The sequence below is a fragment of the Mus musculus genome, chromosome 11 (genome assembly GCF_000001635.26).
Source record: "Mus musculus strain C57BL/6J chromosome 11, GRCm38.p6 C57BL/6J".
Classification (NCBI taxonomy): Eukaryota; Metazoa; Chordata; class Mammalia; order Rodentia; family Muridae; genus Mus; species Mus musculus.
In genome coordinates this window covers 54,864,289-54,878,904 of record NC_000077.6, presented here as the reverse complement: position 1 = coordinate 54,878,904, position 14,616 = coordinate 54,864,289, and the positions used below count along the sequence as shown (strand labels likewise).

The 14,616-nt window shown below is 45.2% G+C and overlaps 1 protein-coding gene across 1 annotated transcript; it reads right to left on the bottom strand.

The window, feature by feature from the left end:
- Positions 1-8,398: 8,398 nt before the first annotated feature.
- Hint1 (histidine triad nucleotide binding protein 1) lies at positions 8,399-12,522 on the bottom strand. Its single transcript, NM_008248.3, has 3 exons — positions 12,305-12,522; positions 8,953-9,057; positions 8,399-8,716 (listed from the first exon to the last, which is right to left on the bottom strand). The coding sequence occupies exons 1-3, from the start codon at positions 12,413-12,415 to the stop codon at positions 8,552-8,554; spliced, it is 381 nt and encodes a 126-aa protein (NP_032274.1). The 5' UTR covers positions 12,416-12,522; the 3' UTR covers positions 8,399-8,551.
- Positions 12,523-14,616: the final 2,094 nt, after the last annotated feature.

Below are 14,616 nucleotides of genomic sequence, written 5' to 3'. Positions count from 1 at the left end.
TGGAACAGCTAGTCTAACAATGGCTGTCTACCAATCAAAGGTCCAAGAATTCAGTAGTTGTTTGGTCCATGAGACTGGATGTCTCGGCTGGTCTTCAGTACATGCCAGACTCCTGAAGAAGGAGCATCTAATGCCAGTAAAAGAAAGGACTTGCCATTGACAGCAAGCAAGCAAAAGAGAACAGCTTCCTTCTTCCATGTTCTTTATATAGACTGCCAGCAAAGGGTGTGGCCCAGATTTTCCCACCTCAAAAGATCTGGGTTAAGTCCGGCACTGGTGGCACATGCTTTTTTTTTGTTTTTAAAGATTTATTTATTATTATACATAAGTATACTGTTAGCTGACTTCAGACACACCTGAAAGGGAATCAGATCTCATTATAGGTGGTTGGGAGCCACCATGTGGTTGCTGGGATTTGAACTCATGACCTTCAGAAGAGCAGTCAGTGCTTTTAACCACTGAGCCATCTTGCCAGCCCTGGCTCATGCTTTTAATCCCAGTACTTGGGAGGCAGAGGCAGGCGGATTTCTGAGTTCGAGGCTAGCCTGGTCTACAGAGTGAGTTCCAGGACAGTCAGGGCTATACTGAGAAACCCTGTCTCGAAAAACCAAAAAGTGGGTTTTCCCACTTTTAATGATTTAGTTAATAAGAAATCCCACACAGGTGTGCCCAAATGCTTGGGTTTTACTCCAGATGCAGTCAAGGTGAATAGCCACCATGAACAGTAGTGACTCTGAATGTAAACTGTATATCACGTGATATCATTGAACTGTTAATTTGCCTAAATAGAAAACTGCTGTGGGGACATCAAGATGGCTTACTGGGGAAAGCCACGGGCCACTAAGCCTAATGACCTGAGTTCAGTTCTCAGGACCCACATGATAGGAGGGAACTGACCCCATGTGGAATGCATGATACAGCATGTATGTGCATGCACACATACAAATAAAATGTAATAAAGTATCTTTTAAGCCAAGTGGTGGTGACATACACCTTCAGTCAGGTGGATCTCTGTAACTTTGAGGCTAACCTGTTCCACAGAGTGAGTTCCAGGACAGCCAGGGCTGCACAGAGAAACCCTGTCTCAAAAAACAAACAAAAAACCAAACAAACAAACAAACAAACAACCAAACCACCAAACAAAAAAAGTAGGGCCTGGAGAGACAGCTCAGTTCTAAAGGACATTTGCCAAGGCAGAGGACCCAGGTTTAATTTTCAGTATTCACAGAGCAGCTCACAAACATCTGCAACTCTCCTGGAGATCTAAATGGCTCTTCTGGCCTCTGTGGGCACCAGGCATACACATGGTGCATTTACATGCACATAGGAAAACGCCTATACACATGAACTAAATAAGTTTAAAGATCTTTTAAAGGTTTGTTTTGTTGTTTTGTTTTGTTTTTTGTTTGGTTTTGGTTTTTTTGAGACAGGGTTTCTGTGTAGCCCTGGCTGTCCTGGAACTCACTCTGTAGACCAGGCTAGCCTCGAACTCAGAAATCCACCTGCCTCTGCCTCCCAAGTGCTGGGATTAAAGGCGTGCACCACCACTGCCTGGCTAAAGATCACTTTTAAAAAGAGAAAACAGTTGTAGGTTTACTGAGAAATGTCCTTGTCTTGGGGCTCATGCTAAAGTATTTAGGGTAAGGGGACAGTAAGCAGTAGTGTCATTCCCCGATGCTCCAAACTCAACCCTCAGAAACCACAAATCTATTTTCTGTCTTAATGGATATCTTTATATTCTGGACAGTTGGTTTAGTAAATGCATGTTTACATTTAATAACATGACAGAGCATGGTACTTCTTACGACTGACTTCCTCCATTTAGCATCCAAATCTCAGCAATTTTGTTCTTTTTATGGCTAATAAAATTCCATTATTGGGGTACACTATTTTTTATTATTGATCAATTAGATGCACTTGTGACATTGTGAAGGGACAGAGAGATGGCTCAGTGGTTAAGAGCACTTGCTGCTCTTCCAGATGTTCAATTCCTATTACCCATGTCTGGCAGCTCACATTTGTAACTCCAGAACCAGGACATTCAATGTCTTATTCTGGCCTCTGCAGACTCTCATATACATGTGAGTATACCTAGACAGAGAGACAGGTAGACAGACAGACAGGCAGACGGGCGCACACACACACACAAACACACACACCTTTTTTTTTTTTTTAATTTATTATATGTAAGTACACTGTAGCTGTCCTCACACACTCCAGAAGAGGGCATCAGATTTCATTACGGATGGTTGTGAGCCACCATGTGGTTGCTGGGATTTGAACTCGGAACCTTTGGAAGAGCAGTCGGCACTCTTAACCACTGAGCCATATCACCAGCCCACACACATCTTTAAAGTGTTTAAATGCATTCATGATTTGTTTGTGCACTTGGTCATTCTAGGTGATGTTGCTCTGGACATTCCAGGACAGGTTTTTATGGAACATGTGTGTGCTAGTTAGATTTTTGTCACATGACAAATTCTTGACAAAATCAAGTTCAAGGAAGAAAGGCTGGTTTTGCTCGCCTTTCAGAGCTCTGGTGCACTACTACTTTGGGCTTAAGGTGAGGCAGAGAATCAGGGCATCGGCAGAGTGTGGCAGAGGGCATCTAATGGCAGCCAGGAAGTGGAGACCAAGGAAAGGAGCCCCATTCATGCTCCCTCTACCTAGGCCTTCTGCTTTTCAACACTTCCCAACGGTGCCATCCCGAGTCCATCTACTGGGTCAGAGCCATTGGCATCCAGTTGCTCCCCAAAAGCTCATCAGCCCACAGCCAAGCCCCCAGGTTCATGAGTGCCTGAGGGGCCTTTCACATTCAAACTATCATTTCCTCACTTCGATTAAGTATATAGTTCAGGGTAGACCTGTTCTATGGGTAATCAGCTGTGTGAGTGTTGTTTAACCTTTCTGGGGTTTTGTGTTTTGAGATGAGGTCTTGCTGTGTAACCCTAGCTGGCCTGACACCACTGTCACCCCTCATATCTTGTGCAGGCTGCGCATCCTTGAATATTCAGAGATCCTTGCCTCTGCTTCCAACTGCTGGGATTACTTAAAATCACCATAACTACCTTGTGTTTTAAGAGCTGCTAATCTGTTTTACAAAGCAGCTGAACCATTTTCAATTCCATCAACGGTTACAAGGGCTCCAATTCCTCTGCTTGTCTTTTTGACTATAATCATCCCATATGGTGTGAAATGGTACCTCATTGTGGTTGACAGTCCTACGATGGCTAATGATGCTGAGAATCCTTCCACAAGCTTGCGCACTGTGTATCTCCTTCGCCCAAGTGTCTCATTCAAATGTTTGCCTCCTTCCTTATTTTTTTTTCAAAGACATTTTTTTTTCGGCTTTTCGAGACAGGGTTTCTCTGTATAGCCCTGGCTGTCCTGGAATTCACTTTGTAGACCAGGCTGGCCTTGAACTCAGAAATCCCCGTCTCTGCCTCCCAAGTGCTAGGGTTAAAGGTGTGCGCCACCACTGCCTGACTTAAAAACGATTTTTAAAATAGTTTTAGGTTCACAGAAAAATTGAAGGTAAAATCTGTCCCTTGTCCCATGCATGTAGAATTCCCCCATTATTGGTGACCCCACAATGGTACCCTCATTACATTAATGAATCTGCTTTGACATATCACAGTCCCACAAAGTTCAGAGTCTGGGTTCACTCCTATTTTCATTTCTCTTAACTTTATGCTTACAAATGGATGTGCTTATATGTGTTTAGTCAGTTGGCAATATGGTTACTGTATGCTTACTCTTATTGTTGGTGTTTGTTGTGTGAGTCAGGGCCATGTACATTCCATGGGTGGTGATGTATGTGTACTTAAATCAACCCACCCTGATATTTTCACAGTATTTTCAATGCCCTAAAACACTTTGGCCATTTGCCCATTTTTAAATTTGTGGTTGTTTTTTGTTTTAAAAAAACATTGTTGTTTTTTTGTTGTTGTTTTTTTGAGACAGGGTTTCTCTGTATAGCCCTGGCTGTCCTCGAACTCACTTTGTAGACCAGGCTGGCCTTGAACTCAGAAATCCGCCTGCCTCTGCCTCCCGAGTGCTGGGACTAAAGGCGTGCGCCACCATGCCCGGCTTATTGTTTTCTTTTTTATTAAATACTTTATTTATATTTCAAATGTTATCCCCTTCCCTGGTTTCTCCCCTCCCCACCCCCCTGCCAGAAACCTCCTAACCCCCCTCCTTTCCCCACCCACCCACTCCCGCCTCCTCAACCTCACCATTCCCCTACACTGGGGCATCGAGCCTTCACAGGACCAAGGACCTCTTCTCCCATTGTTGCCTTACAAGGTCATCCTCTGCTACATATGCGGCTGGAGCCATGGGTCCCTCCATGTGTTGTTTTTTCAAGACAAGGTTTCTCTGTTTAATAGCCTTGGCTGTCCTGGAGCTCCTGTGTAGACCAGTCTGGCCTGGAACTCAGAGATCCTCCTGCCCCTGCCTCCTAAGTGCTGAGACTAAAGGTGTGTGCCACCACTGCCTGGCTTTTAAAACATTTTTTAGATTTTCTTAAAAATTTTATGTATATGCATGTTTTACCTGCATATGCACCTGTGTGAATGCCTGGTACCATGGAGACCAGAAGGGGGCACCATCCTATACAACTGGAGTTATTGACAGCTGTGAGCTGTCATGTGGGTGCTAGGACCTGAACCCAAGTCTTCTGCAAGAGCAAGCAGTGCTCTTAACTGCTGAGCCACCTCTCCAAACGCTGTGTTGTTCTTTTTATTCTTTTCATCCCTTCCCCTCTTCTCTGAGACAGCATCTCCATATGTAGTCCAAGCTGGCCTTGAATTCTCAATCCTCCTGCCTCAGTCTTCAAAGTGCTGAAAGTAGAGATGTGCAGGCACGGGACACAGTAGCTAGTTAGGGTCCCCTGATAGATGTGCAGGCATGGGACACAGTGGCTAGTTACAGTCTCCTGATAGCTAAAGGTTTACCAGTTAGTTTATCAGACACTCACGTAATCTCAGGGGTTGGATGAAGCAACAACTCCCACCAAGAAAATTCCTGACACCAGCCTTGGGCCTCCACATGCATGCACACACATGCTACCTATTGCAGAAAGTCATGAGGCCTCTGGTCTCTCTCCCCCTAGCTCCCTTCCTCCCTCTCTCCCCACAAAGGCGGTCTGTCAGCCAAATTCTCTAGCACAATTCATCCCAAATATTTAGCTGCCACCCTTTCCTGATCAATGCTTTAGCTTTCTAGCAGACTCTATACATGTGTTGATTAAGCAAACAGCACTTGGCAGCACTGAGAACCCACAACTGTGTTGGACTTGCCACTTTTTCAGATCTTCCATTGCTGGGGTGTGTTTTGCAAAATTTCTTACAAAGGCATGCTTTCAATCCTAGCAGACTGCCTTGGCAGAAGCAGGTGGATCTCGGTGAGTTGGAGACCAGCTTAGTCTACAGAGTGAGTTCCAGGACAGCCTAGGCTACACAGAGAGATCCTGTCTCAAAATAAAACAAAACAAAACAAAACAAAACATTATTACAAAGTTATACAGCAGAGTCACAGAAAGTCCCTGGGTTTTAAATTGACAAGTGAGCTAATTACTATTTAGAATTGATATTGTTACTGTGAAGATTTCAGCAATACGAAATTGATTTGGTGGCACACACCTATAATCCCAGCACTTATATAAAGGCAGGAAGACCAGAGGTTTAAGGTCATCCATCCTCAACTATGTATTAAGATGAAGGCCAACCCCATATGAGTTCTTGTCTCAAAAAAACAAAGAAAGCTAGGTATGTGGTTCATACAGCTAACCCCTGAACTTAGGAAGTTCAGAAGGATCAGAAAGCCATGTCATCCTTGCTACACAGCAAGTTTTGGTCATCCTGAGCTACATAAGACCCTGTCACAAAACACAATTTCAGCAATATTAGGAATAATAATAAAAGTTGGGTATGGTGGTGAATGCCTATACACTTTGTCGTCTTTATCTCACTGTACTTGGATGGCAGAGGCAGGTGAGTCTGTGAGTTCCAAGATAGCCAGGACTATATTAGAAACCCTGTCTCTCTTGGCATAACCTTTATAGAATACTGTGGTGACTGCATTTGGAAGCTCAATGCCATGCCCTTAATTGGCACAAATGAGTTACTCCTCTCCTTTGCTGTTTTTCACAGGCTCTGACTCTGAAACTCCACTACCCTTGATGTTCACTCGATTCTCCTTGCCTTAATCCCAAACCAGTACAATCAGGCAGTCTCCATTCTTTACCAGGCCATCTCACTTTCTAGGATTCCACTAACTTGTCAGTTACCTTTGTGAAACAAAGCTTAATGAATAGCTCACAGGTTAATTCAGGGAATAAGCAGAAATAAAAACAAGTTATGGAGAAAAACTGCCAGAGAGCCAATGAGCAGTACACTCCGCTATTACCGGACAAAGGACCCAGCCTGCACTGTTGTCTTCCCTGGCATTCAGCACTGGATCTGAGGGTTCACAACACAGACATCATTGTGCCTGCCAACTGGAAGCTGCTGCCACGGACACCAGGATGAAGTGTCCACTGTCCTTGTTCCTGTGTCATTAGTTTCAGATTCAAAATCCCAGATAAGTGCATCTGATTGGCAGAGCCTAAGTCAAGGGCTTGCATCCCAGCTGGGCGGAGCAGCAACTTCTTACTGGTCTCCTCAGCAGCTTCTTTTAGGGGCAAGGACTCTCTCAAATAGGAGGGGGTTCAGAAACTGCAAGTGTCCCGTACATTTATGCTGCTCTAGGCAGATGCCTCATGATGTAATACTAAAGTACAAGTTTGTTTTTGCACCAAAACAAGTCTCTTTTCTAAACTGCAATAAAACACCCTGCCAAGGACGGAAGTTGGCTCAGTGAGAAAGAGCACTTGCTACTCTCACAGAGGACAAGAGTTGGGTTCCCAGCACCCACGTGGCAGCTCAAAACCACTTGTAACTCCAGCCCCAGAGGGATCCCATGTCAGTGTGATTTGCTCACAGGGACTGCTAGTTGTTGACAGTTCTGTTGTCAGCCCAGGCCTTTCCAGTGGGCTCTAGAAGTTCCTCAGCCAGTTGCTGGCTTCCCCCAAGCAAGCAACATAGCTTGTTCCAGATGCTGTAAAGTGCCATTAACTGAGTGGCTTCTAGCATCAACTCCTCATCGTTCAATACCGTGTAAGGGGTCACACATGGAGTCTTCTGACTTGTCTTCACATGGCAAAGGAGCTACACACAGCCTTTTGTTAGGTCAGAATCCAGTTATTTCTCTCTGTCACTTAGCAAAAGCCCCTTCTCCCTACAGCATCATAGCAGAGGTAAGGAATTTGTTGGATATAAATGTTCATCTACAGCAGAAGGCATCCCAGAGACCACAGTGTAGACCAGATCACCCTTTAAGACCTAACCTCAGAACTCTTACCTTCCTTCCTTCTGCCATACTGATAATCTCTCAGGCCAGCCCACATTCTGAATACACAAGAATGGGAAGACCAGAAGAGATTCTTGTGGGCTATCCTGGAGACTGGCTGCCATATGAAGTCTGGGTGTCTGTCCCAGGACAATTAAAGGCAGAGGTCCCGGGCAGGAGGAGGACAATGGGTGTTATCTACCTGCTGTATTAATGCTGGCTCGGTTCATCAGGACAGGAAGTGTTCCTGAAAAAAGCAGACTCTTCCCGCGTGCTCCCTGCTTCATTCTCAACCATGCCATAGATCCTTCCAAAACTCTTCCCCAACATAGAACAGAAAGCCAGGAAAATGACAGGGGAGAGGAAAACCATGAAAGGCATTTTAAAAGATGCATTATCTATACATATGTTTTAAATACAACATAAAATGGAAAAAGAAAGTGTTACATGTAAAGGCCAGTTTTCCTAATCTATCCAGAAACACTCAAGGCCAGGAGGTATAATAATCCCAACCCTTGGGAGGCAGGAGAATCACCTATGTGTTAGAGGCCAGCCTGGTCTACATAGTGAGCTTCAAGCTAACCAGGGTTAGCCTGAACTATCTCAAAAAAAATTTTTTTTAAAAAAGGGTGTGTGTGTATGAGAAAGGGGAAATCTCCTGAATTAATAATTTAACCTGAGAGGATATTTCAAATCAAAATTTTGTAATTTATTAAAGACCACTTAAACTACCACAGTATTCAATGCCAGGGTCTCCTTGAAAAAAAAAATGTGATAAAGTTGGGTTGTGAGCTGATCTCTAGTTTTGACACAGGGTCTCACTGTGTAGACAAACCTGGCCCAAACTCCCAGAGATCCACTTGCCTGTCTCCTGAGTACTGGACTTAAAGCTCTGGGCCTATCTTAGTGGTAGATCCTTTGCCTGGCTTTCTGTGGCCCTGAGTCTGCTGAGAACCTCTATGCATTCCCTACCCTCAGCATTCCACCACACAGATTCCAGAGTAACAAATCCACTCATAGACGTGCAACAATGTCTTTTATTAGGCACAGAATTTTAAATGATCTCTTCAATTTCTCCATATACAGGCAAAACTACGTGTGCCATTTATCTTACTGGAGCTTGCCAACTATCTAGAGAAGGACACTTTATCCCCAACCTGCTTTAACCAGGAGGCCAGTTCATCTGCCGACCCCCAAGGACATGGAGGTGAATGTGATAGACAGACTGTCCCCCGTCTGCACCTTCATTCACCACCATCCGGTACCCGCGCTTCAGGCCCAGATCTGCAGCACATTTCTTGCCAACAATCATTAAATGTCCTAGAAGCTGCAAAAGAAAAAAAAATCATAAACACAGAAAATGTACACTGCTGACCACTAAATAACAAGCAATCAAGCTGGGGGCGGTGGAGCATGCCTTTAATCCCAACACTCAGGAGATGGAGACAGGCCAGTCTCCATTGAGTTCCAGGCCAGCCTGGTCCACATAGGAAATTCCAGGACAGCCAGGGATACATAGAGAAAACAAACAAACAAAAAGTGTAATGTTAGAAATTTACTTACACTTTCATCATCATCATCTGCTACAGAAATCTGGGATATATGCTTCTTGGGTATCACCAGAAAGTGTGTTGGTGCTTGAGGGGAAATGTCATGAAAAGCAAGACACTAGGGAAAAAAAACAAAACAATAGAAGCTTTAGTATATCACCTGCTAGGCTAAAACACTCTCTGTCAAGCAGTTTGAATGGGAGGCACCAAACAGTCGCTAAGGAAACAGATGTGTACATAATGTACATGGCCTCACAATCCTTTGCACGTAACTTAGTCTTAGGATGGAGCCTAAGCAGAGATGTGATTCTTAGTGGTCACACACATTATGAAAGGGTGAGAGGGGCAATCATCACAGAGGAGTATGGTTTGGACTGGGTGATTAAGGACAGCCATTCTGAGACAGTGACACTGCATCTGTGCCTTAATAGTTCTCACAGGCCTGTACACTTGAATGCTTAGTCATCAAGCATGCTCACGATAGCTCTTTCTCTCCCCCCACACCCCCATGCTTCTCACCATAGGAATGGACTACACCTCTAAAACTGTAAGCAAGTTCTCAAAGGTTTTCTTTTAGCTGGGTGGTAGCAGTGGTGGTACACACCTTTTAGCCCCAGCACTTCGGAAGCAGAGGCAGTGAATCTCTTGTGAGCTGGATGCCAGCCTAATATAGTGTGTGTTCTAGGACAAGCCAGGACTACACAGATCCTTTCTTGAAAAAAATCAAAAGAATTGGGCAGTGGTGGCGCATGCCTTTAGTCCCAGCACTTAGAAGGCAGAGGCAGGCAGAGGCCAGCCTGGTCTGCAAAGTAAGTTCTAAGACATAAGACAGCCAGGGCTACATGGAGAAACCCTGTCTTGAAAAAAAAAAAAAAAAAAAAAGAAAGTTTTCTTTTGTAAGAGTTCCCTTAATGTCTCTTCACAGCAACAAAGCAGTTACTGAAACAATGGATGAGGAAAATTTAGTCCCATCAGCCTTAACAGGCTGATCTCATTCAAGTCCTCTGGCTCAAACCACACTGTCCATAGATAGTCCCCGTGCAATAATTCTCTTGTATTCTCTCTCCCCCTCTCTCATTTTTTTAAAAAGTTAATTATTTTCCTTCTTTTTTCAAGGCAGGGTTTCTCTGTGTAGCCCTGTCTGTCCTGAAACTCACTCTGAAGACCAGGCTGGCCTCCAACTCAGAGACTGTCCTATCTCTGCCTGAGTGCTAGATGTGCCACCACCACCCAGCTCTTTATTCTGTAAGATTATTTCTTTTTCTGCCTGCATGTATGGATGTGCACCATATTCACACTGAGTGTCTGCCCATGGAGGCCAGAAGAGGAAGCTGGATTCCCTGAACTGCAGACGACAGTCAGTCCAGAGCAACCAGATGTGGGTACTAGGAATCAAACACGGGTCTTAACCACTGAGTCATCTCTCCAGCCCCTCTGTTAACCCCAACTGTTGTTTAATTTAAACACTATATATTCCTCAACTTGAAAAATCTAATTCTTCCTGTGTTAATAATTTCTCTCACTTTTTGTGTACGTGCATGTGTGTGATCCACACACATGAATGTATGGATGAGCAACCTATGCATGGAAACATCTTGTATTGCTGTGGACCTTATTGCCTTAAGTTCTCATTGAACTAAATGTTTGCCTAGGCTGACTAGCCAGCTGCCAGCAGGCTCCACTACTTTGTCACCAAACTGCTAGAGTCACAGGCACATGCAGCTAAGCCCAGCTTAAACATGGGTGCTGGGATTTGAACTCAGGTCCTCAAGCTTTCAGAATAAGTACTCTTAGCCACTGAACCATCTCCTCTGCCTCCATCTTTATAATTTTGGAAACAAACCTGATTCCCTTCCCCTCCCACCTTTTCCAGATCGAAGTCCTGATTGCAACTTCCTGTTTTGTTCTGTTTTCCTGTGCAGGTACCGCCTTGTATGGGTGTTTTATATCTCATGCTCTCTTCCTAACAGGACCCAGCCATACTTACCTGTCTAGGGAGTAATTTTACTTGGTATACTCTATAAAATGCTGTGTCATTTAGAATGTCTCAGCCAGTAATACTCAAGTTCAATCATTATTTCAAAGACCATTTATCAAAACAACTGCAAACAATGGTTCTCTTTTGTTTGTTTTGTTTTTTAATGTGGGGTCTCCATATAGGCCAGGTTGGACTTAAACTGATTCTCTTCCCTCCACCTTCCAAGTGCAAGAACCACAGGATGCTGGTTTTGTGTTTAAAGCTTTTTCTTTCTTTCTTTGCAAGTGTTCTGTTTTGCTTTGTTTTTGAGTTAGGGTCTTATTCCATAATACAGGCTGGCCAGTCTTATGGATGGTGGGACTGGGATTACAGAACACACTAAAAGACTTGCAAACTTTGTAAATGAAATGGGCCTTTTTCTAAGACTAGTGACAAATACAGGCAATTTAAATAAAACTCACCTCAAGAACCCAATGAAATTTGGAGTACTATTTCAAGTCTATGTGAACATTACCAGTAGCATTAATGCTTTCTCATATTGCATGTTTCTTAAAGTGAACTGAACAAACCCGTATAAAACCTTTTGGTCAATGGGCCAAGCTCCCACCCTGCTTTATGTGAGACTGAAAGCCATAAACAGAACTGTCTAGGGAATAATTTACAAAATTGGTCTTCACTATCGACTGAGATTTCATCTATCAAGGAGGGGAAAAAATACAACTTTGGATCTTGCACCATAAATGTTTTCTCCGATCAGCAGGGTGTGGGCTGCCTGCAATCCTTAGCATATGGGTGGTGGAGGCGGGGGATCAAGGGTTCAAGGTCCGCCCCAGTTAGTTAGTCAGCAAGTTCATGGCCTGCCTAGAGTAGTGAAGCCGATCTATTAAAATAAAACAAACAAAACACCCTAAAGCAGTATTTTTTTAAAAAGCTTGAAGGGCTAATTCCAGTCCCCAGAGGCAACGTCTGCAGCCGGAGCAGGGGACAGGGAGCATAAGGATCTCGAATCCCCGGTCACCTCGCAGTGCGGGGACCGCTGCGCGCGGGAGATCGCGGAGATTGCGCCGGGGGCAGGATCCGGTTTCCCGAAGGCCAGATTGACACCCGCGTGGTGGGTGGCGGCCGCGGGCCCCGGTGGGCGTCACCCCACGGGTCTGCACTTTACAGGGGGCCCGGGCGGGCGTCACCTCCCGGGGCCTCCGCCCGCATCACCTCACCAGGGCCGCGACACGCGGCGGGCCGAGCGGCCGATAACGCGTAACCCGAGCGCAGGCACGCGCCGCAGGGCCACGCGGGCGCAGGGCCAGGCCAGCCGGGCCGCGCGTCGCCTCAGGCCCGCGGCTCCTCAGGGAACGCCGGCGTGTCGCCGGGCAAGCGGCAAGCCTACCCGGTCGTCCTCGAAGATGATCTTGGCGGGGATTTCTTTGCGGATGATCTTGCCGAAGATCGTGTCGCCGCCGGGCTGGGCCACTTGAGCCTTGGCAATCTCGTCAGCCATCGCGGCCGCTCACTGTCCTTCCCGCGCCGCGGCCACAGTGGGGAGAGGAACCGCGGGAGCGCGCGGAGACTGCCGGCTCGCGCCCGGTGGGCCTGCGCGTGCGCACTGGCGCCGGCGTGCGGCGAGCGAGGGAACGAAATGGGCGGAGGAAACGCCCTTTCTTTGCCTCTGCACCTCTATAGGAAATTTTGATTTGCCAGTTCTGGGAGGAGGCTCGGCTTGGTACAGTGCTTTCCAAGCGCGTACGGAGTTCTAGGTTTGATCCCTTCCTCTCACGAGCCCGGCTTGGTGCTGCACGCCTGTAATCCCAGAGTTTGAGAAATGAAGACAGGAGGATGGAAGAGTTTAGTTCATCCTTCTCCACATTGTTTGAGGCCAGCCTGGGCTACCCGAGACCCTGCTCCAGAACAGTCTGGTTTCTATTTCAAGTTGTTCTGATCACATTTACTGGGTGTGATACCTTAGCCTTCCCTTTTTTAATTTTTTAAAAAAGATTTTTATTTTATATGTAGATGAGTATTTTGCAAGCATGTGTAAGAGTGAATCACATCTAATGCTTTGGATCCCCTGGAACTGGAGTTACAGTTGTGAGCCATGTGGGTGGAGGGAACTGAAGCCTGGTCCTTTCTGCAAGAGGAACAAGTGCTCTTGACCGTGATCGTTTAAACCCTCAGCTGTTTGAGGCCTTAGCTAAGAGCCAGGTGAAGTCTTACATCAGGTGGGGTTTTTTTGTTTGTTTGTTTCTTGCTGTGTGTGGCAGCAATTCTCAGTCATAACTACACACTAAAAACCACTTGGGAGCTCTTTAAACATCTCTGGCCACACTCTGCATCAATTAAGTCCAAGACTGCAGAGATGAGACCTTAGGTGGCAGTTGTTTGTAAGCCTCTTGGGCCATTTTCCCCGGCAGGAATCAGCTTCAGGTAAGATGCTCCACCTGGAAGAAACAAAAAGTCTTCCTTGGCCCCACCTCCACCCTTCCTCCTCTCTATCCCTTTGCTCCTCCTAAAAAGTGTTTTCTACATATGGTGTGCACTTTGTCATCATTGGTCCTTTGGGTCATTTCCTCCTTGTCGGGATTAGGCAGGACCTCCAATCAGCGTTCTCTAGACAATCGCAGTTGTCATATAGATCTGTTGGCCTGGTTGCTACAGTTGTTACCCTTGTCTTCTTTCAACATCTCACACCCTTGCCCTCTGGATGTTGGTTTTTTTTTTTTTTTTTCCTGCACGCTAAGCCTCCATTTCCATACCTCATTAGATTTTGTTCCTGGCCCTCTTATCTGACAATCTCCAAGTGGCCATAGGAAGAAACCTTGGGGACTTAGAGAGATGGTTCAGCGATCAAGAACACAAACTGTTCTCACAGAGGCCAGCACAAACATCACAACTGCCTGTAACTCCAGCTCCAGGGAAGTCAGATGCCTTTGGCCTAGCAGGATGTCTTCAGTCACCCATGGACATGTGAGCACACAGGTCTCACACACACACACACATGTATACACATAATTAAAAAAAAATAAAATGGGAAAACTTAAGCCAGATGATAGTAGTGCATGACTTTAATGTCAGCACTCTAGGGCAGAGGCGGACAGATCTCTGAGTTCAAGGCCAGCCTAGTCTAAAGAGCAAGTTCCAGGAAATCCTGTCTCATAAATAAATAAATAAATAAATAAATAAATAAATAAATAAATAAATGGAAAAGCTATTTCCTTTGAATTGCCCTATATGATGATATTTGACTACTTTGTCTCAACAAAATTATTATTACCATTATTGAGACAGTGTCTCATATAGCCCAGGCTGGCCTCCAACTTGCTATGTAGCCAAGGATGACCTTAAGCTCCTGTCTTGACAAAATTATTGATAGTGGTTGTTGGCAGTCTTGGTGTCCTATTCTTTGCTATCAGAGCCATTACTGGTACTTTGCAATCACTGGTAAATAATGTCTAAACATAAGACATTAGATTAGGAGTCATGTTCGTTTATTTCCGTAACTACCGAAAAGGTCATGAATATCAGTTGGCCTGGCTTATGGTTAGTTATGGTTAGTTAGTTATGGTTAGTTAGGTTTCTAGTACATTCTAGATGATGCTTATGGTCCTCTTAGTTAGGTTTCTAGTACATTCTAGATGATGCTTTTGGCCCTGGTGCTGTGGCTTTGAGGAACAGTGATATAATGTAGGGAAAACCGCTTATGTA

Bases quoted from the DNA above. Each gene is read 5' to 3' on its own strand.
- Hint1 (NM_008248.3), bottom strand. From the start codon at position 12,415: ATGGCTGACGAGATTGCCAAGGCTCAAGTGGCCCAGCCCGGCGGCGAC. The intron at 9,058-12,304 runs GTAGGCTTGCCG...TTTTTTCCCTAG, and splicing joins TCATCTTCGAGGACGACCGG to TGTCTTGCTTTTCATGACAT. The intron at 8,717-8,952 runs GTAAGTAAATTT...TTTCTTTTGCAG, and splicing joins CAGATGATGATGATGAAAGT to CTTCTAGGACATTTAATGAT.